Raw genomic sequence first — 25,298 nt, 5'->3', positions numbered from 1 at the left:
TGCCATTGTATTTGTTATTTCAGGGTGTTTTTTATTACCGCTATCACAGGGTATTTTCAAAGATTCTTGACTATTATTCCTAGGCAGGCTATTTAATTACATTTCATCTGGTTAGACACTGCTCCATTGCAGGGTTTGGCAATAAAGGCAGAAAACAAAGTAGACTCAGGTGGCCGCAGGATTATTAAACAGATTAAACATGTTGACAGTGCCAAACAGGGAACTCTTCCCTCTCTCCATTGTGCTGCTCACAGCCAGACAGTTGTCCAGGGCAATATTCCCCAAAACTCCTGTGTTAGGATAGATGTTCATATATCTCTTTTCAAGTTATTATCATTCACAATCATTTGACTTCATTATGTACATTTTCTAGGGGATGTGGTTACCTTAATCTTGTGCCTCGCAAATTTAATTTGAAGGTTTTTTGGAAACCATGTATTCAAGTACTTCACACAGTTCTAATTTCTCTACAGCAACACAAAACAGTAAAAAAAAAAAAAAAAAAAAAAACCAATTAACAAAATTAATGAATGTGATTATAACCCCCCCAAAAGAAGCAACTCTGTCGAGATGCTGTATGGTATATGAAACTCTTGTATTGGCCTTTTGGGTTCTCTCACTACCTTTATCCTAAGTAAACATCCAATTAACATAATGTTGAGCTTGAGAACATGATTTCTCCTCGGAGTGAGGAACCACAAGGGGTCAGTACAGAACACGGAATAGCTCCCAAAGCAGAAACAGGGCTGCGTAAAGGCCTGAAAGAAATGAAATAATGCACATTGTTTGCATCTGTATATTTTAAAATACACAAACCTGTTAAATTAAACCGCTATTTTGATAAAATTCATTATGGTGTTTTTTCATACAGCCCTTTATTCAAGATTATTAGCTGGCATTGATGATAGAAGAATGATCTCATTGATGTTGTGAGCCCGCACGGCGTTACAAGAGGCCCGGGTTCCAAACGCTCAGCTCAGACTGGGTCGGGCAAAAGAACTCCGGTTTACTAACCATCTAGAATTCATTTTGGAACACGCTGCTCTCTCTTCTTTAATTTGTGGCCCGAATTAATTCACATAGGTTGTGGTATCATCGTTCCAATGTGATGAGCGGAGCAGCGCGGCGTGTGGGCGGCTTCAGGAGTGGGTTCCCGAGTAGGTTCCCCGGGTGGGTTCCCTGTGTTTCCGGACGGGCTTTCTGCAAAAAGGCATTTTGAATCCTTTTCATGCAAATCCTTTAAATAAATTTACTATTACTAAACAAAAGGGTAAATATGACACTAATTTAAGGGGTGGAGGAGAGGAAATGAGGGGAAAACTAAAGCCGTAAAATAGTCCATATTTAACTCCCCGGTAGGGTTTTATCACCAATATCACCAATAGGCATCCTGTTTCCCTTTGTGCCTTTTTATTAGCAATGGGAATAAGATTTTTTTTTTCCTAGCTATTTTTAATAACTATTTTAGCGAGGTAAAATCGCGTTTTACTTCATTTCTATATATTGCATTATTTACGAATTATGTTGTAGCTCACCGTAGTGGCATTACCATCATGAAAATAAACCTGAGTGCGGATTTTGGATTATTTGCAGATTTTCAGTGTTGCCCTTGCTGCAAAGAGGCTTTGCTAGAATGCGGTTTCACGAGTCCTTGGTGTCTGCGGTGCCTGTTCCTGTACCCATGTGTCTGGCCGCTTTGCCATATCTCCTGTAGGCACCTTCAGTCTGCTCCTTTCTGTATGGATAAGTACGTGTGTATATGTTCATTAGTGCAATGCGTTTCTGTAATTTAGTTCATTCGTTATTTGTTCTTGAGAGGAACAAGAAAGAATGAGAGTGCACAGTAAGGATGGGTTGCCTTCCTCTTTGTTCAGCCAAGGTCAGAAGCACAAGAGCTGTGTCTTTTGTTCTATTTCACAGGAAATTTATTGCAAAAGCGTCTCCCCAGATTGCTCAGCACACGTTTTGTAGGGAAACAGGTAAAATGGCCACTGGCATTCCTTCTCTCCTCTGACCATGAGCAGCACGAGCTCAGGTGCGACCGTCCCCAAGTCATCCGCAGCTCAGGCTCGAACTTTCTCTTTGCTGTGTTGTTTCCATGACTACAAAACTCTCAGCTAATGAATTATAAGCTTGCATTAGGTTATGGTATTAAGCTTAAAACTCAGTCTGGTGAAGTATTAGGTCTTGCAGGAGCTTAGAAATGGACTCTTCTCATTTCAGATTCTCCGCATCCTAACAATTAAGTTGTATGAACTAGGAAATTGATAGCCCTTCATAGCATCTATAATTACATGGAATTGGAAATGCAATAATGTAAGAAACAAGCTGCCACGATGATGGAGAACATTTCAGCAAATGGGAGGTTGTTTCCTCCAGATTTTGACTTGGAATTTGTTCTAATTTATTTACTTTATTAAAGGCTTGCTAATGGCTCGACCTGTTGATCAGAGTCCCCACTGAGCTGTCATGACTGGAAACCTGAATAGGCTTTTCGTCCTTCCTTGAGACTCGGCTGAGTTATTTCGGTTGCTCCTTTTTGCATCCTTAGTATGAGATTTGTCAGTTCTGCCAGTGACATCTACGGTTTGTCAGAGATCTGAGCTGCTCTCATGTTTATTACGTAGAGTCCAGGTATTGACAGACATAACTGAGCATTAATTTCACTCTCGTGGCTGAAGCCTCCTGGGCTGAAATGGTGAAACCCAAGCATTACTGTTCACACTGTTCTTTTCCACGCTTCTCACCGCCTATTTTGCGTTTTCTTTAAGTGACATGCAGAGTGTTACCTGCTTTGGGTTAACTTCAGAATTGGGAACAGACACATTAAGAAAAGGCAGGGTAGCGTGAGGTGGCTTGTTCCACCACCTGGTGACATTTGGAGAGCACATTGGGGTCTAGCAGAGAACTGGTGAGAACCTGTTGCAGTGTGAGCAGCAGGGATTTTGTTAGTTAGACTTAGGTGGAGGGATCGAATCGTGGCAAGAGGACATTCCTGCTCCATGGACCTCAAGAAAGTCTTGGGGTCCAAGATAAAGCCTGTTCAGTCAGTCCTTGGACTGCTGACCCTCATGCAATCTAAACTGTGGGTCTTTGCACTGCGGACTGAAGCCAGCGCTGCTCTCTGGTGTTCATCATTCAGTCGATTAATGTCGCTGCGTGGGTGGGATCTGGGGAGGGGATGCTGGTGGGTGATGGGGAGCAGAGCTGTGGTTCTGGAGGGGGACAGAGCTCTCGGTGGAACCAGTAATGGGTGAAACATGGAGATAATCGTGTTCCCTGGCAGAGCGTTTGCTGCGGGGTATATACCTCCCCACGTGCGCTGGGAATTCAGCATTGTTGTTAAATATTTTTCCATTTATCACGTTCTCCTCTTGAAAACGCATTACCAGCAGATCTCCCCGCTGGGCAGCTGAACTTGCTGAGAGCGAGTTGCCTTGACAACACAGAAACGCATCCTCTAGTGAACTGCACGTCACGGGGCCTCTTTTTTGGCTTGAATACTTATTCCTGGGCAAGGACGGGGGTCCTGCCCTATGTGCTCAGGGCTGGCAGCAAGTTTGGGTGGTTTTGGAACCCACAATTTGTTTTCCCGCCGGGAACACCCAACGTGCTGGGGCGAATGCTGCAAACAGCAGCGAAAGAGAATTAAGGAAAATGAGCAGTACAAGGTGTTAAAGCACCAACACAATGACCTGGAGAGACTGCGGGTAGGAATGTGAATTGTGTAGATTTATTTTTTTTTTGATTCTTCGCAAATTTTATTTATTGGCTGGTGGGGAAAATGACCAATTCAGTCTTTTTGCTCTGTAATTCTGAAGTTACTGAACTATAGTTAATACCTAGAAGGCAGAAACACCGATATTCAGATTTATTGTTTTGTCCTATTATATTGTTTTCACAGTAAAAAAAAAAAAAACAACTAAGTTTTGAAGTCTCAATAAGAACATTTGCAGTGATGGAAAATTGAGTGCAATGATGGATTACTATACACTAATCGCTTATTTTTCTTCTTTGCCTCATGCGTATCATTAGGTTTTGGAGAAAACTCTCTTTTTTTCATATCTAATTAAAGTAACAATTGTTACACTTAGATTCAAAATAAATCAAAATCATTTTTACTGCAAGACCTGAGATATCTCTTCCAAAAAGCACACACCACATTCCAAGAGAGTCTCCAGTGTAACACGCTGCAGGTTCTGTGAGACTCCATGGAGAAGTGCGTTTGGGCTGGATAACTAAAACGTGTCTCACCTGTGGTTCCAGGGTAAAAGAACTGGCCGAGATAAGGTGCGTCCAAACCAGAGGCAGTAAGGCGATGTGCATGTCTTGGTTTCTTCTCACATTAACTTTTCTGCTGCCAGCGCAGACTAATTTATCTTTAACATACTGTTTTTCTGGGTTTGTTGGCTGCAAGCTGGCTTTGTTGTAACAATATTGTGTTTTTATCGAAGATATTAAGCGAAGCAGTCCGAATGTAGATCGAAAATGAACACAGTGCCCACCTGACCGAATGGAGAAAAAGAAGTTATCAAATTGAGAGCAGTGTCTATTAAAACAGATAAAAGAGGGAAGCAGAGCAGCACGTCTCGGTAGCTCACTGAATCTGAGCGGCGCACACAGGCCTTGGCTGGCTTCTCTAATATTATTTTAAGATGCCGCCTGCAGATCCTGACAATTCTGTCTTGTGTGTTTGATGGAGCGAGCGTGGTGCCTTCAGCACTGGGACCTGCTGGTGGATCTGCCGCTCGTTTGGGGGTTTTTTGTTGTAAAAAGTGCTGTTCACCTCAAGTCTGGGATTGCAGCACCGCAGGAAGCGCTCCCTGCCCAAACGGGGCTTGGACCCCAAGAAACAAACTGACTCGAACAAAAGCTGATTTGTGGCTTCAGATAGACTGCTGACAACCTACCGAGTGGGTTAGAAATGTCAGTAATAAAGCCAGGATTTTCCATTCAGTGCCTGATTTGGATCTCCATTACTTCTTGGTGAAAAGACGGATATTGAAATCTCTTCTCATAGCATAAGAACAGGATCTGTTCTCTTATCTGAGATCCCGTCTGTGGGGGGATCGCAAAGACACGGCCAGCAAAGCTGTTCCTTAAAACCATTTCTTCATCTTGTACAAATAAAGGTTATTAAAATAGCCTTTTTACTTCTTTGGCTTATGGCTCGGTCTTGCATTGTGATCTTTAAAAGGAGCTTTGTCCCAAACCAAAGCTCCATCACAGACACTGGATGTGTCCCAGCCAGGGCTGCCCAGGGACCATCTTTCCTTTGCACAATCAGGGACTTAGGCTGGTGCCCAGGACTAGCTTTTCCTAAACCTTCGCACAACACATGGTCCTGATTAGCCTCTCCAAGCGCTGCTTTCGTGCCCGCAAGTACTAGTAGTGGTGGAAGAAATTCCACGGTTTAAGCTGTATTACAATTTAAAAATAATGATTTTTTTAAAGAAATCAGAGCTGGCAAAACTCCTACCCCTGCGGCAGGGTGGAAACTTTCTGCATTTATGAAGCTGCAGGAAGAGCCATCCAATCTGAATGCGCTTTTCAAGTGATGTGGTTATTTTATCAGAGGTTGACTTGGCATTACTGCCCGCACTCGTACAGGGCTGGAGTCTGAATCAACTCATCCCTTTTAATCTTACACTTTAAACACCTCTGGAGAGAGGAGAAGGTTGCGTTGTGTGGTTTCCAGAGAGGCTGCTGAAGGTATATGCCAGGCCAGGCTTGTAAGGTGATTGATTGTGTGACTTTGAATGAACTTTAAACGCTGTAGTTTTCTTTATCTGCAAAACAGTGATGGTATGTAAATACTGTCCATTTGTGGTGCAGTGAGAAAATCACTTATCCTTAATTGTCAAGCATATGTCAATGGCATGAAGTAAATTAACCAAAGAGAGGTTATTTACACACATTAGGTAAATGAGGGAAAGCGCTTAAATCCCAAAGTATTATTAAACCCTCTTGGCTTTGCTTCTGCTGGTATATGGGATTATTTTGAGCAAAAGAGGGACGTTAGGTTGTAGCCTGCATTATCTTTTGGTGAGTCTTACTTTTTTCTATTAAATTTGAGATTTGAAATGCGACTTACCTGAGCAATTCTGTGGTGCGTGGTGTGAAATACTGAGATTGTTGCAACCTTCTGCAAACCAGCCCGTCTTGCCAAGGCAGAGCCCTTGTATGTGATACTTCCAGATCAACACTTGATTGAAAATCAAAGTTGATGTGTCACTGTTTTGCAAGTGGCCATGTTCATTTGCATTAATTCTCATGTGTTGTGGTGGTTTTTTTTAGTGTGGGTTATTTTTCTTAATGCATGTCAAAAATTTACGAACTCTTGCTATGAAGTGCGTTTAAGAATTCAGTTTTAAAAGAGAATGTATTGAGGAGACTGTTCATACCCTAAAACACCCTGTGTGGTTTACAGCATGATATTTTTGAAAAGCATCTATTGTATTTCAAAACAAAAACAGGAGATAAACCTGCTTTTGGCATGAAAATAAGTGATTTTTTGGTTGTTGCTTTGGCTTTGTTTTTTGCTTTGGTTTTGCTCTTCTAACCAGATAACTGCTTTGATCTGGTTATACCTGAACACAGTTTTCCACTTCAATTCGCTCAATAACGTCAAAAGCGTTGTTGGAATGAGTCTTTGAAGTTGTGTCTGTGCAGATGTTGTTGTGCAGCCTCTCTCCTGGGAATGCCACCTCAAATCTGGTCGTCTCCAGTTCTGACCTTCACCCATCCGGCCGAGAAAACGGGCTCCTCTTCTTACTTTCCTGTTTTTGTGTGTGTATGTGTGTGTGTGTTCTTCAGAAAGCCAAACTTGGGCCAGCTGGTAACAAAGTCATTACTCCAACAGAAGACAAGAGCTCAAGCGTGCCGTCCAACAACCTGGACAGGGTGAAGCTCACAGATTTCAACTTTCTCATGGTTCTTGGAAAGGGGAGCTTCGGAAAGGTAGGGATTCTGCATTACTGTTCCGCTCGCACTCTTTATATTCTTTTAGTTTTTATTGAGGAGGAATGGGTGAAGAATTCTCTAAGGAGCAAAAGGACGTGCATTTTTGAGGGAGGCTTTCTTAACATGGAATAGCCTGGTTCCCTTGGGACAGGCCAGCTTCAGTCATGATTGGACAGTTAGCTTGAAAACAAAACAAGCGAAACAAACCCAAAAGCTCAGACTGTTGGGCAGGATGTAAGAAACAGTTGCTGACTTTCAGATCCCCACTTCTCGGCCGTTTCAAGGAAATTAAGTCTACTTTTCTGGCTTTACTACCCAGGTCACTCTGCCGGTTCTGTAAGTCGTCAACATTGATAAGGCTGAGTATGGGGAAAAAACAGGAGTGGGATATAGATAGATAGATAGATAGATAGATAGATAGATAGATAGATAGATAGATAGATATCTGAAATCTGTTAGCCGAATGAAAGGACTGCTATTTTTCTGTCTCTTTGAACAACCACTTATATGATAAAGTGCCCTTTACTGGAGAAGTCATATGGGACTTAACATTTTCTCAGCCTGTTGGCAATGTGCCTGCGATTAACCAGCGGGTTTTGGCACAGGCTTTGTCTGAAACGACTGGTGCAGCTCTTTGCAATGGGTGAGTAATACTGATATTTTTGGGGTTTTGATTGAGTTAGTCTATACCAATAAAAGGGAAGGCTGGATTGCCAGCTATACAATCATCAGGTAGATAAATCACCTTCTCTCCTTGGCAATGGGGAAGGTTTTCACCCGGTGGTTTCTGTTTGTGCAGGTGATGCTGGCAGATAGGAAGGGGACAGAGGAGCTCTATGCAATCAAAATACTGAAAAAAGACGTGGTGATTCAGGACGATGATGTTGAATGTACCATGGTGGAAAAACGAGTCCTGGCGTTGCAAGATAAACCACCGTTCCTGACACAGCTTCACTCTTGTTTCCAAACAGTTGTACGTGAGCTCCGTCTTTCTTGCCACCCTCATGTTTTGTGTACTATGTGATCATGGATTTTCTCAGTCCAATAGCATTTATTATCATCCAACCTATATATCATAGTGTCTGCACACAGAAAATGGCCAAGAGATACTGTGTGCAATTATCCTTTGTATTTCAAATATTAAACCTAGGTTTCAGTTGTCTGAAAACTGGGGTTCATACCTACTGGTTTAAGTCTTATTGTCTGAGAGTCACTGGATGGGAAAATATTACTTAAGTGCACTTAAATATTTTATGGTCGTGTTTGATTTGAGATACCTGGATGTGGGCTTTAAAAGCCCTCAGTGTGCAAGAAAAATCTCCCGCCAAAATACCATATCACCATCTTCCTCTGGCTGAAATATACACCTACAAGCAATTAATTTAGTCTCACTTGTAAAGTTTCCAGATACTTTAAACATTACAACTACTTTTCTTCTTGCCTCTTTTTGATAATCCAAATAATATCTCCCATCTTCCAAAGGAAAATGTATTAGGAAGGATCAGAAATATCTTCAAAGCAAGAATTTCCAGCCATCATTAATTTCTTTTTTCTACATGTACTTTTAGAGAGAGAGATTTTCCAGACAGAACTATATGTGAATAATTATGGGAACCATTGTAGACAAATAATAAATAAAACCACTTCACTAAAATTGGCCAATCTGGACAGATCTCATCGGTCACTTACTCCTGCAGGTTTTATACAGAACATTCCATTTCCTCATCTATTGGTTTTGCCAGAATGTGCAACCAGGCCTAATAATCTTAAAAGCTTTATAATAACATGCTAGCGACTCTTTTGCTGATCAGTGCATATCTAATATTTTCTCTAATGTGTTCATGTGCATCTTTAATACTTTATCCTAGGACCGTCTCTATTTTGTTATGGAGTATGTGAATGGGGGTGATCTCATGTATCACATTCAGCAAGTAGGAAAATTTAAGGAGCCACAAGCAGTGTGAGTGTTCACGTTTATATATTTAAATCATGTCATCATCTTAATTTTACCCTGTACGAAGCTTAGGTTTCTTCTTCTTCCCAGATTCGGTGTGAAGTCTAAGCTGACATTTTTTTACTGTGCTCTAAGGCCAAAAAGCTGAAGGTTATGCTAACAAATGTTGTTTGCACACATGGACCAAAGGTAGCTGTGCCTTTGTATTCAAAAATACAGCAAGAATAAAGGCGTGCAATGCCTGCTTTAAAAGCGACAAGAATTTAAACTAGGCAACAGGAAATTAAAGATGTTACTTGGTATTCTGGTGTTGGTTTTAAAAGCGAACATAAAAAAGTGAGTAGATTCAGTCTGAATTAATATTATAAGGAAAGGCAATATAAACAGACTCAGTGTTGCAATATAAATGATAGTATTTACAAGATAAATTCAATGTGTAGCTTATAAGAAGTTCTGTGATTCTCCTTTTTTGTAGAAGTTTCATTAGCGTTGAGTTAATAAATGGCTAGAAGTTGTTTATGTACATGATCCCTTTTAGGTAGTTGTGCATCTGGCATATCAGGGAGCTACTGATAATGATCTGTAACATATTAAAATGTAAATCAATCCATCAATACCACTTTAGTCATGCTTTGTAACATCTCATCATCAATTATTAGTGTTTCATAAATCATTTACCAATGAAACTTTAAAATTGACTATGGCCAAGTGTTTTAAGAATCCAGCTAAATAATGTCTTGTTTTGAATTAAGTAATCAGGGCTTGTTTAAATGAAAGGCCTTTTAAATGTAAGTACTTGAGATATGGAGCAAAGTTTCGACAACTCTCTAAATAACAACTAGATGGTGTCGGATCATCCTTGACTCCCAGCTCAAGTCACTTGCCAACACCCGTTGCAATTTAGGGTGCGTTATGACAGCTCACGCCTGTGGAGCATCTTCCAGCACAGGCGTTCGCAAACACCTCTGAGAAGTGTTTCAGAACTAGCCTCAAAATTCATCTCATCATTAAATTATCCTCCTGCATGTAATTTGCATAGTTCCACAGCAACTGCCTTCAAACATCCATCAACATTATATATCCTTTAACTATATTCAGCAATTATATTTTATATGGTAATCATTTAAATTAGCTTTATGTAATTAATCCATTAACAGCCTGTATAAAGGAATACTATTTCTGCAAATTGTTTCATGCCGTATGAATTGCAATGTGAATTGAGCGTTGATATGTGATTAGGGAGAGTGACCTTTGCAGGCAGTCAGGCCGGTGCAGTGAATGCTGTGCTCCAGCAGCATCATTTTGTGTGGTCCTGGGAGGCGTTTTCAATTTCTAAAAAAATTCTGCATTATTTTACCATCAAATACTTGAAAATGTCTGTCAAAATCGAAATAAAGGTGTCTTTTGTGTCAGCTGCCTGCAATATATATTTTTATACTTTAATATATATATACAAACTATGCATTATATATTTTATATGCTGTTATATTATCATGCTTTACCATGATTCATTTCTGAAATGTTTTGTAAGAATTGGAATCATGGGGCAATAAGGAATCACTTGTTTTTTTTCATACAGGTTCTATGCAGCAGAGATCTCTATTGGGTTATTCTTTCTCCATAACAAAGGGATCGTTTATAGGTGAGTAAAATCTCACATATGTAATTCCTGAACTGTTTAGAAACCCACAAAAGGTCCCTCGTAGACTGTGTGTGTGCATCCCTGTCCCCTCCACCCCCCAAATTCCTGCGCATGTTCCTCACCCAGACTCAAGTGGGTAAATTTGCCCTGGTTGATCCTAAATGTTAACATTAAATTGCTGTGATTCCTCGTAGAGATCTGAAATTAGATAATGTGATGTTGGATTCAGAAGGACACATTAAAATTGCCGATTTTGGTATGTGCAAAGAACATATGTTAAACGGCGTCACAACCAGGACCTTCTGTGGCACTCCAGACTACATTGCACCAGAGGTAAATATTGACCATTCCAACAACCTTTTAGTCTCTCAAGTGCAAATTGTCCCTATGCACATTTACACCGACGAGTTTTGATAGCTGTAACCCTGGATTGTACCGTGGATGGTACCACTTATACTCCTGCAGGTATATTGAATAACTTTGTGAATGAACACAATATTATCAATAAGACTTCACCATTTTTAAAAAACACCTAGTTGATTGAAAACCTAACTTGACGAGATCAGTGCTTCAGGTTTTGTTCACACTAGCAACTAAAGAAGTGGGATCACGACATTGTGATTTTAAATTCGTGGCCTGGAAATGTTGTTATACTGAACTTTGTGCTTTAATTTTTGAAGTCATAGAGACTCCATGGTTGTTGCTGAGGTTGTTGCTGAGGTCAGCAAACATTTTACTGGGAGCAAACATAGCTTCTTTAATGGATTTCTCCACGGGTTCACACAGCTGCCAAAATACGTATATTTAAAGGATTATTTGCCATTTTGAGGAAACCACAAACCACTCATTGATTTTTGGGAAGGGACTCATGAGGTGTTGAAGGTTTTCCATTGAAAACTACTGTGGTTTTTTCCAGTCCGTGTCTTTCAGACGGTGCAGAGTCACAGGACGGTTTGGGTTGGAATGGACCTTGGAAGCTCATGAGCTCCCACAGTCGATCCCTGTAAAGGTCCAGTCATCGAAAACCTCAACTGAGCTCTCAGATCAGGGCTTGAGTGGAGTAGACGTAATAAATCCATCATTTGCCTTCAGTTTTCTGTGACTTGGCGATACCTGTGCTGCGTTCAAGCCACTGAAAATCACGTTCGGTCACCAACCTGTCCAAAATGAACATTTGATCATGAAGAACACAGTTCTATTTTAAAGCGCCGTGATAAACACGAGCTTAGACTTAAGATTTTTAGTCTGGATATGATTTGTATTTCAATGGTTTAGGTATAAAACACTGAAAACAAGCACATGTGGTGATTTGGAAAGGATTCAAATATATGAATATTAGAATCTGGTATTTGTGCATATTGAGCTTTCAAGTGTCTTGATTTGTTTGGCTGCAAATTCAATACACGACCTGAATCCTGATCCAAGAGGCTCAGTTTTTCACTGAGTGCTGGGCAAGAGGCAGCTCTGGCTGGAACATTTCTGGCTGTAAATGGATGTTTGTTGGAATATGGGAGATTTACACACGGACAAGTAAATTAGTGTCTAAGGTGAATTTTGTCATCTCCGTGAAACTGGAATGAAGAATAGTTTGTTTCTTACCAGTTCCTAATTCATGCTTTTTGGAGTGAAATATTGTGTATTATAAAACCTTGATTTTTTCACAAATTACTGTTGCTTGCAGTAGGGTATGAGAACAGCCAGAGCAGTATTTCAGTCGCTCCTATCAAAACATAAAGGAAGCCAATATTACCAACTAAAAAGTGTCCTTTCTGTGGCAATAGTCTTGTGCCAGTTAATCCCAAAGAACGTGCTGTCAGAGCCAAAATGCTCAGTGTGGGTCAGCGATGCGATTATTTATTTTGCTTTATTTGGAAATTTGATATAAAGAAATTAACCAAACATGCAGTAACTGGGAGGAAATGAGTCTTTCTATTCTCTGTTTTTTTTTTGACTGATTTTCTTTAGTTTCTGAAGACATTATTATGACTGACAAATTGCAAGCTAGGTCTGTGGCAAACTTCAAAGTGAGGTTCGTGTTTTGCTTGCAGGAGCATTTCAGCGTGTAACCATGGCCTAAAATGTATAATAGATGATAATGAGGATGCATTTGCACGACACCGTTCCCTGACGGGTGGAGGTGAATGAGCTAAATCTAAATAAACTGTTGAAGGTATCTAGAGCAGAGTAATCCTGGGAGCATGTGCCACTCAAACACAGAGAATTAGCTGTTTCCATCAGTATTTGGTGTACTGTAAAATAATGCTTTCCTAGTGACTGGGGAAGTTACCATTTGTTATTACTTAGGTGTATAACACACTGGAATAAATATTCATTTTTTAATCCTATGTGATTGAGGAACACGTAGAGGTTAAACTGGTAGATTGACCACTTCTGTCAGGCAGTAAAGACTATTTCTTGATGTGCTGAACTTAAATCTGTATGGTCAGAGTGGTAGAATAGCCGTGAAATCAAATAATTTGTATTTTCTTGACTGGTCAAGAGAGGCAGAAGGGGCTGGATGTGCCCCCCACCAGCATCCCCGCCGCAGCCAGAGCTGATGCTGAATTTCAGAAGGATTTGAATTAGAAACTCTGTTTCCCATCTCCTCCTCTGATAGCCTCGAAACTTCAAGTTCTAACCTTGCATTTGCTGGGATTGTGGGAGGCTAATAAGTAAGACTTTCTTGTGCTGGTAATATTTATTTCTTCTAATAACTAAGTTTTAACTCTTACAGTAGACAGAAGATACGTTCACAAACCGCTTTCTCTCTTGCCTCTGGGATATAATCCATTTATCCCACTGGCCACTGGCCACTGGCTGCAGTGATCTAAACTTTCCTATGAATTTCTGGTATTAATCTCTGTGTCATGCTGTTAACTGTGCCTTCCTGGGAGGAAAAGAAGTAAAAGAACAAAAAAAAAAAAGGAAAAAAAATCAACATTCCTCTGCCAATTTGGTTTGGTGAGAGAAATTCCATGTGAGGTCTTCCTGAGCTCTCAAATCCACGGAACCTGAAAATGAAGAGCTCTTAAAACACGACAATAGATGGGTAAAATGGGACATTTGAAATGAAAAAGGAGGTGAAAAAGAGAGTCATTTAAATTAATGGTGGAGGAGGAGGAGGAGAAGGGAGGGGTTTTGGGAGCTTTCTGCCCCTCCCTGGCCAGTGGAAGGCAGAGATTGTAGCTGGAGGAGGAGGAGATCTTGGTCTCTGGGTCCATGAAGAACCTCACGGCTCTGTGGGTCTGCTCTGCACACTGTGGTGAGACAGGAGCTCACACCAGTAAACCTTCTGTATTCTAAAATATACCACATTTGTACCTACTGGTAGGATTGTTTAGGCAGCTGCTCAGGGCAGGCAGTGACGGTTCGCAGTGCAGCAGCTGGTGGGTAAAACATGATGATTTCTGAATGAGGAGGAGGGAACTGCTGAAAATACGACATTTAGGACTTGCTGACTGTACCAATGCATGTTTGACTGTATATTGAAAACTCATCTGCTCATCCTCCCACATGTAATTCCTTCCTTGAAGTGAGCGTTCCTTCCTCACATTTACATTTTCCAATTAACGCTTTGAATAGTTCCCAGTATTATGAGTATAACCGCTGTTTGCATGCGCGAGATGCCGGTTGATGAATGAACAGGGCAGATTGCTTTTCTGTGTTCCACTTGTATCACATCCTTACCAGGATTAAGTTGGGTATTCAAACTGGGTGTATCTAATTAGGATTAAAGGAAAAAGCCTCCCGGTGCACAGCAGCAGATGTTGACGGTACCACCTTTTCCTACGTTGCGGTGAATTCAGTGTTTTCATTGCATTTGCAGTGGGACTTTTCTGCAGTGGGACATCTCCAGTCCCAGTGGAACTTGGTGTCCATACGTCTCCAGTCACACGACTGGTTGGGAAGCTCAGAGGGGACCCTGCTCTGGCCAGCAGATGCTTCTTTTCTTGGTGACATGTGGCATCGAATAGGACAAAAATTTTAGTGACACTGACCATATGTTAAGTTAAATGTAGGAGCTTTTTCTCATGTTAATTCCGTCTCTCTTGATGATTCTGTTTGCTGCTCTCTCACAAAGGCAGATTTAATTGGGGCAGATTACATTTGCTGATGAGAATGCTATTTAGAGAACAACCCAATCTTGAGTCACCTCTTGCTGGATAAACAAGCCAGTGTCATTGAGTCTGTGCTTTGTTACATCTTTCATTTTATGACATTGTATTGCTGTATTTAAAATACTTCCTCTCCTCAATAATCCCATAAAACTCTTTCACAATAGGAGGAGAAACAGTCTGTGGCCTCCTGGACAGACCTCAGTGCCAGGGGGGTGTAGCAGCATCTTCTTTCTCAGTGCTATGGGTGCATCTTCTTCTCATTTGCTAACTGAAATAAATTCTTCCTACCAAAACTACTAACATGAAGCGCACTTAGTGTGCAAAATGTTCTGCCCTTATAAATTAATGACCTTCTGAAAAATACTGGGTTCTTTTTTCCTCATACAGTGCTTTCTTCTGTAAGTCAAGGAGAGATTGACAGAGAGGGGTCGAGGATGAAATGTTTCATCATTTTCTGTGTGTAAAGGCCAGTAGTTTTTCTAGATTAAAGTTTGAAAGTGTTTGTTCTCTCAAGAAGCCACATTGATTCCAGTGGACCTTTGGGAACTTGTGATAGGAACGAAAGGGAGAGCAACCAAGTACTTCAGTTACTACAGTATAAAATAATGTCCCAAATATATATTTTCAATGACATATTACTGCTAAAAGATACCTAATAAAGATTGCCTTTATGTAGGACCTTACAGCTGAGAATCTTGTTATTACCTCTGGATGTGTAATATATTTCGAAGTGCAATTGATTTTGAAATCCTTTGCTTAGAAGCATTGCAGTAATTTTTAATTCATGTGCTGCTGCTATCTCAGTGAAAGCATATTCACATAGAGACTGTAATTTTACTTAGTAGTCCTGCTTTATTGAACCGATGACTCATTTATTTCCCTGAGAAACTCCAAAACTTACCAGTTGGACTCCCCTTTCAGAAAGCTAACAAAAAAATCTAGGATATGTGATGTGTACTTGTCTTAGCAATTTGTTTCACAAAGAATAAAAACGCGTGCAAACAGGAGAATAAACACAAGCACATCTGGAGTAACCGCTGCAATGGTGGAGCAGTCGAGGCTGGTGCTGTCCCTGGAGCGGGTGGACCAGGTTCCACGTCCCTTCACGACTCACCGGATCCGTCACAGTTGTTTAGATGGAGATCCAAGAGAAGTTCTCCACCTCAAAGCCCCTCCATAGCATGCCCAGATGCATCTCTTAAATAAATTAACACCAGTCTCTGAAGAGGCCTCGATTAAAGAAAAAGACGTACAAGGGGAACTACGTGCGGGTGGCACTTGTGGGTTCTTGTGTCAGAACTCAATTTGTGCTTCTGTGAATCAGATGTGAACCCAGAGGATGCAAAATACTTGAAATTTCCATTAGGCTGAACAGCAGAAAGCCCTTTCTTTTTGGTGGAGATGGTATCTAGCTTCATACTAAGAGTATCTTAATCCTGCAACTTGGGAAGATGGAACTGAATGTTTCAGGGTTTTGCTCTTTTCTTAAATTCTGATTCCTTTTACAGCAGAACAAAAATATAAATGTTGAAAAGAGAAGTTTAATTATTGATAATCTGTAAGTTAAGTGAATGTTATTATTTCGGGCTTTGACACAAAGGGATGAATAACGTTTGCCTTGTCTCCCACCTCGTGGTGCTGCATGTCCTCCTTTGCCTTCTCACACACATCCCAGGGTCTCCCAAGAGCCTCATTTCCCAAGATAGCGGAGAACCAAAAGACATGGGACTAACATTTGCAAAACGGTTCAACTCCCACTGAAACCGATGAGTAGCTGGAGTGAGGATTATAGGACTGGCTTTCTGGGCTTTTTCAAGGAAATATGTTCATCTCTGCACGTTACTGTTTATCTGATATGTCAGGAGACTGGGTGCTGGTTAACATAGGGGTTTTTAATTTGTGTTTTGTTTTTCTTTGTTTTGCGATTGTACAGATTATTGCTTACCAGCCGTATGGGAAGTCTGTGGACTGGTGGGCGTACGGAGTGCTGCTCTATGAGATGTTGGCTGGGCAGGTAAGAGCCACCCCCGGCTCGCTGTGACCTCTCTGTTTCCGGGCACCCCAAAGGTTGGACCCTTAGGGGACAGGGCTGGGGCCTTTCATACTGATATTATCTCCTTGTCCTCCTGACTGACTCCACTGAGAATGTATTTAGGCTTTAAGCTCTTTGTATTGCACCCACATAATCCAACACTGCCTTTGAATACGGCTCCTTTGTACTGTAATAATGTTATAAATAGCCGTCTTCAAAATGGAATGGGAGGCACTTGAGCAGGGAAATGCACGGCACATGGAAGAAATATCATTCAGTGGTTTGGAACCACAGGGAGACATAATAAGAGTGTGTATATGCTCTGTCTTGCAGTTCAGTCACAAGAATACAGTTTTTGTGCTATATGTCCTAGGGGTAAAGTATGGGTCTCACCACTTGAAATATGCTCAGTTTCAGACCCCTTATTCTGCACAGCTAATGACATGCTGCTCTTTGAGCCACTCAAGGAGAAAGCAACACTGTAAATGGCAGATAACTACCAACTTTAAGCAATTCTATTAGTCCCGAGTTCAAAAAGATTTGTGCAATTGGCTTTCAATGAGCGTTAGCTAAAGGCATGCATTTCCTGAGCTTAAAATGTATGTTTTTAACAAATGCCTTGTAATTGTTTCTCTGCTAAATTCCTGTCAACATTTTAAAAGTTTTTGGAGTGTAGCAATTGCAGTTGTTAACATTTACAGTCTGCATTGCAACTGTTAGGCATCTTGAATGCTTTTGAGAAAATGAGCTTTACCATTACTTGAGCTTTGCACCATGCCGGCTCCTGGGGACTCACCCACGGGCACTTTGCTCATCACCCGTATTTACTAATAAAATGCAGCCTGTACTTGTGATACAGTCTCCACAGAAGCAAAGTCTACAGATACAAACTGGAGTTTAACTGGAATCAAGTGAGGAATGGATATATCTTAATACAAGCTAATGGGAAGTTGCAGTCTCCAAACTTCACCCTCTAAAATGTTTGGGCTGTCTGGTGCACAGTAGCTCTAAAAGCTGATTGAAGATGATCACAGAGATAATCCTGCACACATTTCCTTGGCCTGAGTGCCATGCTGGGGGAAGAAATGAAATTTTCTCCTCAATTTCTACCTGAGACTGATGAACACTGGCTTCTGGGTCAGCAGATACTTACCTGTGATTTATTCTCAACAGCCTCCATTTGATGGAGAAGATGAAGACGAACTTTTCCAGTCCATAATGGAGCATAATGTTTCCTATCCAAAATCACTGTCCAAAGAAGCTGTCTCCATCTGCAAGGGGGTGAGATATTACCATTAAGTTCATTTTTGGCAATCCTTGTGAACAACTAAATGTGTCTGGCTTGGATGTGGCGCTGTAGTATTTTTAAGCGCAGCTTCTGTCAGGCTGTGCTCAGCGGTGCTGCCATGAAATGCTCACCGCTTGGTGTCCCCGAGAAGTGTTCAGCTCTTCCCGCTGTGCCTGCTTGTTTTTCGGTAAGAACAAATGTCACAATCAGTAGCTGCCAAATCCAAAGCAGAGTGTGTAAACAGGACGACAATGCGAGCCGTCTCCAAGCACCTTTCCTCCTGACCCTCAGCAGCACAACCCTGGTTTTACAAGGCAAGGATTTATCTGAGCTCAGATGAATTTACCAGGTATACTAGATACACCGTCGAACACGCTGTAGTCCTCAGCCCAGTGTGCTGCGTGATAGAAGAGCTAGTAAGAATAATTATTAAATGTAGGTAAAGATGAGCTTATGTGAAAATCTTGAGTGTAAACACAAGGAAACTGTGCGGAAATCCTGACGCAGTTGTAACCTGTGGGGCCTAAAAACCAACTAAGCTTCTAAGTTAATTTAGAGCTTTTTTTTCCAGGAAAATAATAGATTTAACTTCAGGGGATTAGCTCATGAAAAAAGAATTCATTAGACTTTCCCTTGACTCCATGTGATTCCCCAGAGTACTGTCAGTCTGTAGCTTTTCCAAACCACCGTCTATAAAGTGTTACTTTGATGTCTTACTTAACACTGATAAAATATCAGTGTACTTAGTTAATTTGGTATTTACTTTCTTCCTTTCCCTTGCAACCATTGATGAAGTCTTGTACAGGAGCTGGATATTAATCCCGTAAGGGAAAAACCATCAAGAAAAAGAAAAGCTGTTCGGAACAAGGTAGAAAGAAAGCCCACTCTAATTTTGGAGCCTATCCCGGTGTAGAAATGCTGGCCAACAAAAACTGAGCGTGATATATTTTTGCAAAGTACATGCAGATTGATGCCTTGTGAAAATCATATATTCAAACAGCACAGTTTGAACCTGATCTAATTACCATGTTTTCAGCTCTCCTGCTGTTGCTGTTTCGCAAGGTGCTGATGCAAAGGGAGGTCAGGAAGCTCAAATGAAACGGCACCGCTAGGTTTAGGGTCAAGTCTCTGTGGTAATAACACCTTCATCTTCTGTATTAAACTAACAAATTAATCCCAGATTTCAGTGAGCATTATACGTGAGCTAAGAAGGCAATATGAGAAATCTTCTGAACCTTGTGGTCAGCAGTAGCTCCGCAATCCCGGACTGTGCACCGTGGGGCAAGAGGAACGTGCCCGCTGTGCTCTTGAGATAGAATTGGTTGCTTAACATCTGCTGCACCAATACAGAGTTTGTTTGGTTTGGTAAACGCAGTGACTTTGAAACAGAATTAACACCAGTGGAATCATCATTTGCATTTTCTTATATCCCCTACTGTTAAAGCAAGGGGTTTAGAGAATGTAACGAAAATGGCAAAGTTGCCATAAGCTTGAAGCAGGGTGCGATTCCTTGCCCAGTGCACAGCTGACTTCCCAAAGTCTGCTCCGAGTCGCTTTTATTTTCGGTTCAGAATTGGAATCTGATCAACTCAACATTTGGAGGAAGACTAACGCGGTACAGCTGAGCTTTTAAGAAGATGTGTTGAGGTGTCACAGTATATTAATCATATCTAATTTGTGAAAGAGCTTTAAAAAGTCCCCACAACACTGGAACTGAGAGTCAAAGGCTACATTATGTTCCTAATGTACATATCAATTCAAAAGCTTTTGAGGAGCTTGTTAATTAAGGAGCACATAACTGTTTCCAAGCATGCAGTGCTGGTGGGTTTGTTGTGTTGTTTTGGATGTTTTTTCCAAGTCTACTTAATCTCTGCAACTGGGCATAATATTGACCAGCATGTCATTAAGGATGCAAGGGAGGAAACGCTGATTAGATATTGTCAGCCGGCTGCCAAGAAATTGTAGACTCTGTAATGAGATGTCTCGAACAAGCCCAGAAAGATGAAAGGCGGGGTTGTGCTTCGTACAGCTTTAGTATATTGGAATTTATTAAGTTTAATTGATTGTTGAGATAGGGCAGAAGCTGTTCTGGAGATTTATAAGCCTGAACTGAAAGACCAAAGGTGAGATTCAGGAGTGAGTTGTGAGCTAATATGTTGGGAGGTTGTCCCCACCCGCACCCCCAGCAGCAGCCTCTGCCGAATGGAGAACGTTCTCAACCGCAACCCTTGATTTTGCTGCCGAAGTGCTGTCTCCAGTAATCAAACAAGAAAATTAATCCTCAAAAAATGAATTTTAGCTTTCCAGAACAATTTTATTAGCAGCTATGCATCTTCACGGGAGAAGCAAGAGCATCGCAGTCTGGGGAAAGTCTGTCTCGCTTTCATTCCAGCGTTAAATTCATTTAAAATCACGTGGTGTTTCTTCCCAACAGCTGATGACTAAACATCCTGCAAAACGCCTTGGCTGCGGCCTGGAAGGTGAAAGAGATATCAGGGAACACGCTTTCTTCAGGAGAATTGACTGGGAGAAACTGGAAAACAGAGAGATTCAGCCACCTTTCAAACCCAAAGTGGTGAGTGAGATGCCAGGCGCTTCCCTATTAAATGCGTCTGCAGTCGTGCTGCCCCGTGGGGCGAGATTAGCGGTGCTGCAATCCCGGGACGCTTCTGAGATAAGGCAATTCGATTGTGCCAGACCAGTCTGTAAATCTGCTCGTGTTTCGGCACCTGGTGCTGTAACCCAACACACTTCGTTCCTTGTGAAAGAGTCTGTCAGTGGTTTGAGTGCTGGCCAGACGATCATGTGTTGCGTGACAAGCTGAAAACGGGGAGAATTGGCACTTGAGGCCTGTAATAAATGCAGTTCCCAACTATCCCTTCTGAACATCATCTAAAGTCAGTGATTGAAGGAGTCTGAATTACTGGGTTGAATTTTCTCCCCGGTGGGTTTGTATTCCCCACCCTGGAGTGGCATTTGACTTCGCAAGGATAATCCCCGCAACTGCCTATGTATTCCTCGTTTTTCAGCCTTTTTTCTGTTTGCTTTTTTTATCTTACAGTGTGGCAAAGGTGCCGAAAACTTCGACAAATTCTTCACGCGAGGACAGCCGGTGTTAACGCCCCCGGATCAGCTGGTCATTGCTAACATAGACCAAACCGATTTTGAAGGGTTCTCTTACGTCAACCCCCAGTTCCTACACCCCCTTTTACAAAACACAGCATGAAAGAGCAAACCAGGAACAAATCCCGCAGTGGGGAATGGTCCTTAACCCTACAATTTTTAGGCTTTTGCCTTGTTGATTCCATTTAGGCCTGTAAATTGTAGGGTTAGGAGGTGTAAGATGTGGGGAAGAGGCCACTTATCCAGGATCTTGGCTTTGCAACAGCGATATTGTCTTACTGGGAGATAAATCAGTATACGGTACCCACTTATTCCTCTTGAAGTCACCACTAACTTGTCTAAACTTACCCATTTTTTGGTACGTTGTATATTTTTGCAACTTGCCCACTGTCCTTTTGCTCCACTCCACTGTGTTAGAAATAATCTAACACACAGGCCGAAAATAATAACCCAACCTCCGCCTGGGGACGTCGGGGAGACGAGCAGCACGAGAGACTGAAACGGCGACGGCACCGGGAACGAAAGGACTTGCACAACACTCGTTGGAAGGATTTGCTTTGAAAATGTGACAGAAACAAACTGGGAATGGGTGGCAATGGGACGCAAAATCCAATTAGACCCCGGGGCTTCATGAGGCGACACCGAGTTGAAACACTCCAGCGGTGGCCAGATCTCTAGGATCTTTGCTAAGTAGCATGTGATAAACTCAAGGGTGGTATGTTGTCTTTAATAATAAGAATAATAATAATAAAAATAATAGTAATAATTTTAACAATATTTTTGTGACTTTTAATCTCCGTGAGATTATTCTGTGATCCAGGGTGCCATTGTTTGTTCAGTTCATTTAATTTGCACCACTCCTCGAGTTTACTGTTAACCAGTTCTAATACCGGTATTTTACTATGAAATTTGTTAACCTGGAATGTAAAACAAAACTCTAATCCCTTCAAGCTTATTTACACGTGTTTATTTATAGTCTGCAGGATAGGGCAGTAAATGGAAGGAATCATTATATATACTAAACTAACAAAAGATGCAGCCCCAAGTGACTTCCTGATGTCTCCAGAATGACTCAAGTGAGATTTAGTCTTAAAATAAAGAGTTTTAATTGAACAAACTTGGGGCTGTAGAATAACCAAGCCTGAAAGAAGCAGCACCTAAAACTTGTTTTATTGATAGAATGGAATTTAATACGTTTTACATATGCTTCATGCAATGAATTTTGCATGTTTAGTAACAACTCTTAATAATAAGGGTTAATAATAAGCAGATCTATATTATTGATATAATCGTATCAAGCATAAAGAGTATTAGAAAAATTTTATAAAACAAATTGTGCTTTATTTGTGAAGGTTCTTGTTCTAAATGACATCATTTAGATGTAGCTCGATGTTTTATTGCTCCTGTTTCGGTTTTTACTTTAGGTTTTGGATATTGTTAATAGCTTAGGGTATAATCTCTTTTTTTAAAGGTAGATCTACTTTTAAACAATAATTGCTACCTGCAGGTTTTATACGAGGTTCAATTAGGCTTTCATTTCACGTCTGCTTATTACTTGCAGAGAAAGAAATAGACTTTATTTGCAATGATGAACACTGTAATTAATGCAATCTTCTCCTCCTCTGTCACTTAGATAAAAAAGTTTTGATATTTCCTCTTACAACTTACCAGAAGACATTAATTCAAGTATCAGTCAATACTTTTTGTGCATATTTTGGTTTTGTTACAGCACGTAAAACGGTAGTCGGTGCATTTTCCTTTTCTTTCCTTCCGCCTTGTTACCGTAGCAGCCATAGGCACGGTTTGTGTCGATGTGCATGAGGATGCCAGAAGCATGATGTCTCTGTTGCTGCATGCAGACTGATTACAATTTTTCCAGCATGTAAACACATTCAAAAAGTAAGATATTTGCCATAAAAGTCTTACATTTACACTAGAATATGTAACTTGGGGCAGGGGGGTGGGGGGATCTACTTTCTAATGGTCTTTTATGACAATAAACCATGGAACCTGCGCCAAAGATTCTGTTAGAAAGATCCAGTCCTGCGATTTGGGAGCCGGGTGGGTGGGTTTGACTGAAGGGGGTGACCTGGGATGGGGGGGGTACAGTTTTGGGGTGAAACACGGTTGGATGTGAACTGTGGCTGTCATGGTTCTGCACCCGCAGTGCCCTCAGGGAGCCGGATTTTTGGTGACTGGGACCCGTGATTTGCAATATCCAGAAGTTGGACTCTTTCCCAGTTTAAGCCCCTTTGCTGCCCCAGCTCGAGCATCTCCCCGGCTTTAAGGGGTGAACTGGACCCTCCTGAGCCCTGGGATAACACACTGCTAATGAGGGGCATTGACCAGCTAACGAGAACTCATTGTGGCCTGAACCAACAGAACTCACAATCTTCAGGAATATAGTTTTTAAACTGTTCTATCTCAAATATGTTACCAGCCAAGTTTGGGATTTCATGTTGTTTGTATGTTGCATACTTTATGGTATTCACCATAAAGCAGGTGGGCTGGTGCAGCATTCATCACTATTTAAGTTTTACTGAATATTATTAGCCTGACATAGTTTAAGAATATCTGGGTATCAAGATGTAGAAGATAATAGATTCAACAGATTAGTGAGGCTCAGATTTTGGATAAATAAGGGGCTCTCAAATAAGTCAATCTGCTGAGAGGCGGCGTTACACGTGTTTTAAGAACACAAAGTGAAAAAGAGACTTTTTCAAAAGGAAAATAGAAGGAGAAATAGCAGCACGTGGGGTTTTGCGGTAAGAAAAGCAGAAGAGGGGCAGAACCAACCCAGCCAAGATGGGCAGGGGGTCCCGGGCCGACATTTGCAGCATTAAATATGAATTGTGCAGGGAAGTCCCGTTGTGAGCGGTTGTTGCTGGCACAGCTGCGATGGTCAGTGCAGGTCACACCAGAACACTAAAGAGCTGGCCCAACATCTGGACAGAGCTGGCCCAACATCTGGGCAGAGCTGCTCATTTTCTGGCTACTTCTCTCAGCCACTTTCTTAGCATTTGCTCCCCCGTTTTTCTGATGCAGAAGCAGAAATTCCTCTGTAGCGTTGTTACCTCAAGTTCCTGGGCTTGCAATATCTCACATTGTCTTCTCAAGGCATCTGCGACTCTTACGAAAGGTTGTGTCAAGCAGGGGTGGGGGTGGGACATTTGTGTTAATTCCTCTCTGCTCCGCCTAGCGCACTCAAGCTTGGACCAGCCCTTTAACAAGAACTCCAAATGGCTTCATTATCATGCAGGAATTTATAATGGCAAGCGAAACCTTAAGTACCAAGCAAGCATTTTCGTATATTTTTAAATACAGATGTTATTTATATCATATTTTTCACAAGATTTGGTTTTCTAGAGAACGTGGGTTTCCAGGACAGCCCCTTGGCCAGCAGCGATTGCACACACATGAGAAGGAGCGAGCGCGTTCCCATAATAAAACACTCCCCCTCAATCTAATATAGAGGAAAAATGTGATTTATCTTGCTGATCTTTCCAGAAATACAACTGAATTTCCTTTTACAAACTGAAGAAAGTTCTTCTGGAAACCAGCTGGTACTTCAAAAGAAAGTCACTGAGGTTACACAAAAAAAAAACCCAAATAAACCCCAGTTCAGCAAAAATATGAAGTTTGTGCTTCTGGCCGGACCGTCGGGCTCAACTCGGAGCAGTTTCACATCCCACAGAGGTCGGTGGAGCCTGCGCACACAACACTTGGCTGACTTGGGCAGAAAACAACGTTCTTGCAGCAGTAATACAAATATGATCTGTGGCTTGATCCCTGCGAAGCCTTCACTTTATTCTCATGTGCTATTAAAATGAGTGCAAGGAAAACACCGAAACAGCTCGTTGCCTCTTTCAGAAACATGCAGTTCCCAACACGTGTGTGATATCGCACAATACAGAGCACACCTGAAACTTTTGAAGTGATTGCATGTTATCTTTTTTTTAAAAACGAGTAATCCTACTGTGAACTCATTCATTTTTTTTACTATTATTTTAAGACCCAAATTTTGTATTAATAAAGAGGAGAACGTGATTTATTTTCTTACCATTTGTCTCCCAGAATCTACGAAAAACTTTGCAGAGGCAATTCAGTTTTCAAAAAATAATTTTAAAAATGGAAGTATAGTGAACAAAACTGATTAATAATTACAGGGTTTTTTTTTC

The 25,298-nt window shown here is 41.2% G+C and overlaps 1 protein-coding gene across 2 annotated transcripts in view; it reads left to right on the top strand.

The window, feature by feature from the left end:
* The window catches only part of PRKCA (protein kinase C alpha), a 116,876-nt gene extending 94,979 nt beyond the window's left edge, over positions 1-21,897 (top strand). The window contains exons 9-18 of one of the 2 annotated variants that reach the window (XM_065034975.1): positions 4,267-4,290; positions 6,817-6,960; positions 7,763-7,936; positions 8,832-8,923; positions 10,497-10,559; positions 10,754-10,892; positions 16,611-16,691; positions 17,883-17,990; positions 20,432-20,572; positions 21,059-21,897. In XM_065034975.1, the coding sequence (XP_064891047.1) occupies positions 4,267-4,290; positions 6,817-6,960; positions 7,763-7,936; positions 8,832-8,923; positions 10,497-10,559; positions 10,754-10,892; positions 16,611-16,691; positions 17,883-17,990; positions 20,432-20,572; positions 21,059-21,223 (1,131 nt within the window). In that variant the 3' untranslated portion in view covers positions 21,224-21,897. The remainder of the gene's footprint in view (positions 1-4,266; positions 4,291-6,816; positions 6,961-7,762; positions 7,937-8,831; positions 8,924-10,496; positions 10,560-10,753; positions 10,893-16,610; positions 16,692-17,882; positions 17,991-20,431; positions 20,573-21,058) is intronic. The other variant, XM_065034974.1, reaches the window with a different exon arrangement.
* The last annotated feature ends 3,401 nt before the right edge of the window (positions 21,898-25,298 follow it).

This window comes from Columba livia, chromosome 18 (genome assembly GCF_036013475.1).
Source record: "Columba livia isolate bColLiv1 breed racing homer chromosome 18, bColLiv1.pat.W.v2, whole genome shotgun sequence".
Classification (NCBI taxonomy): Eukaryota; Metazoa; Chordata; class Aves; order Columbiformes; family Columbidae; genus Columba; species Columba livia.
This window is presented reverse-complemented; position numbering and strand designations above follow the sequence as displayed.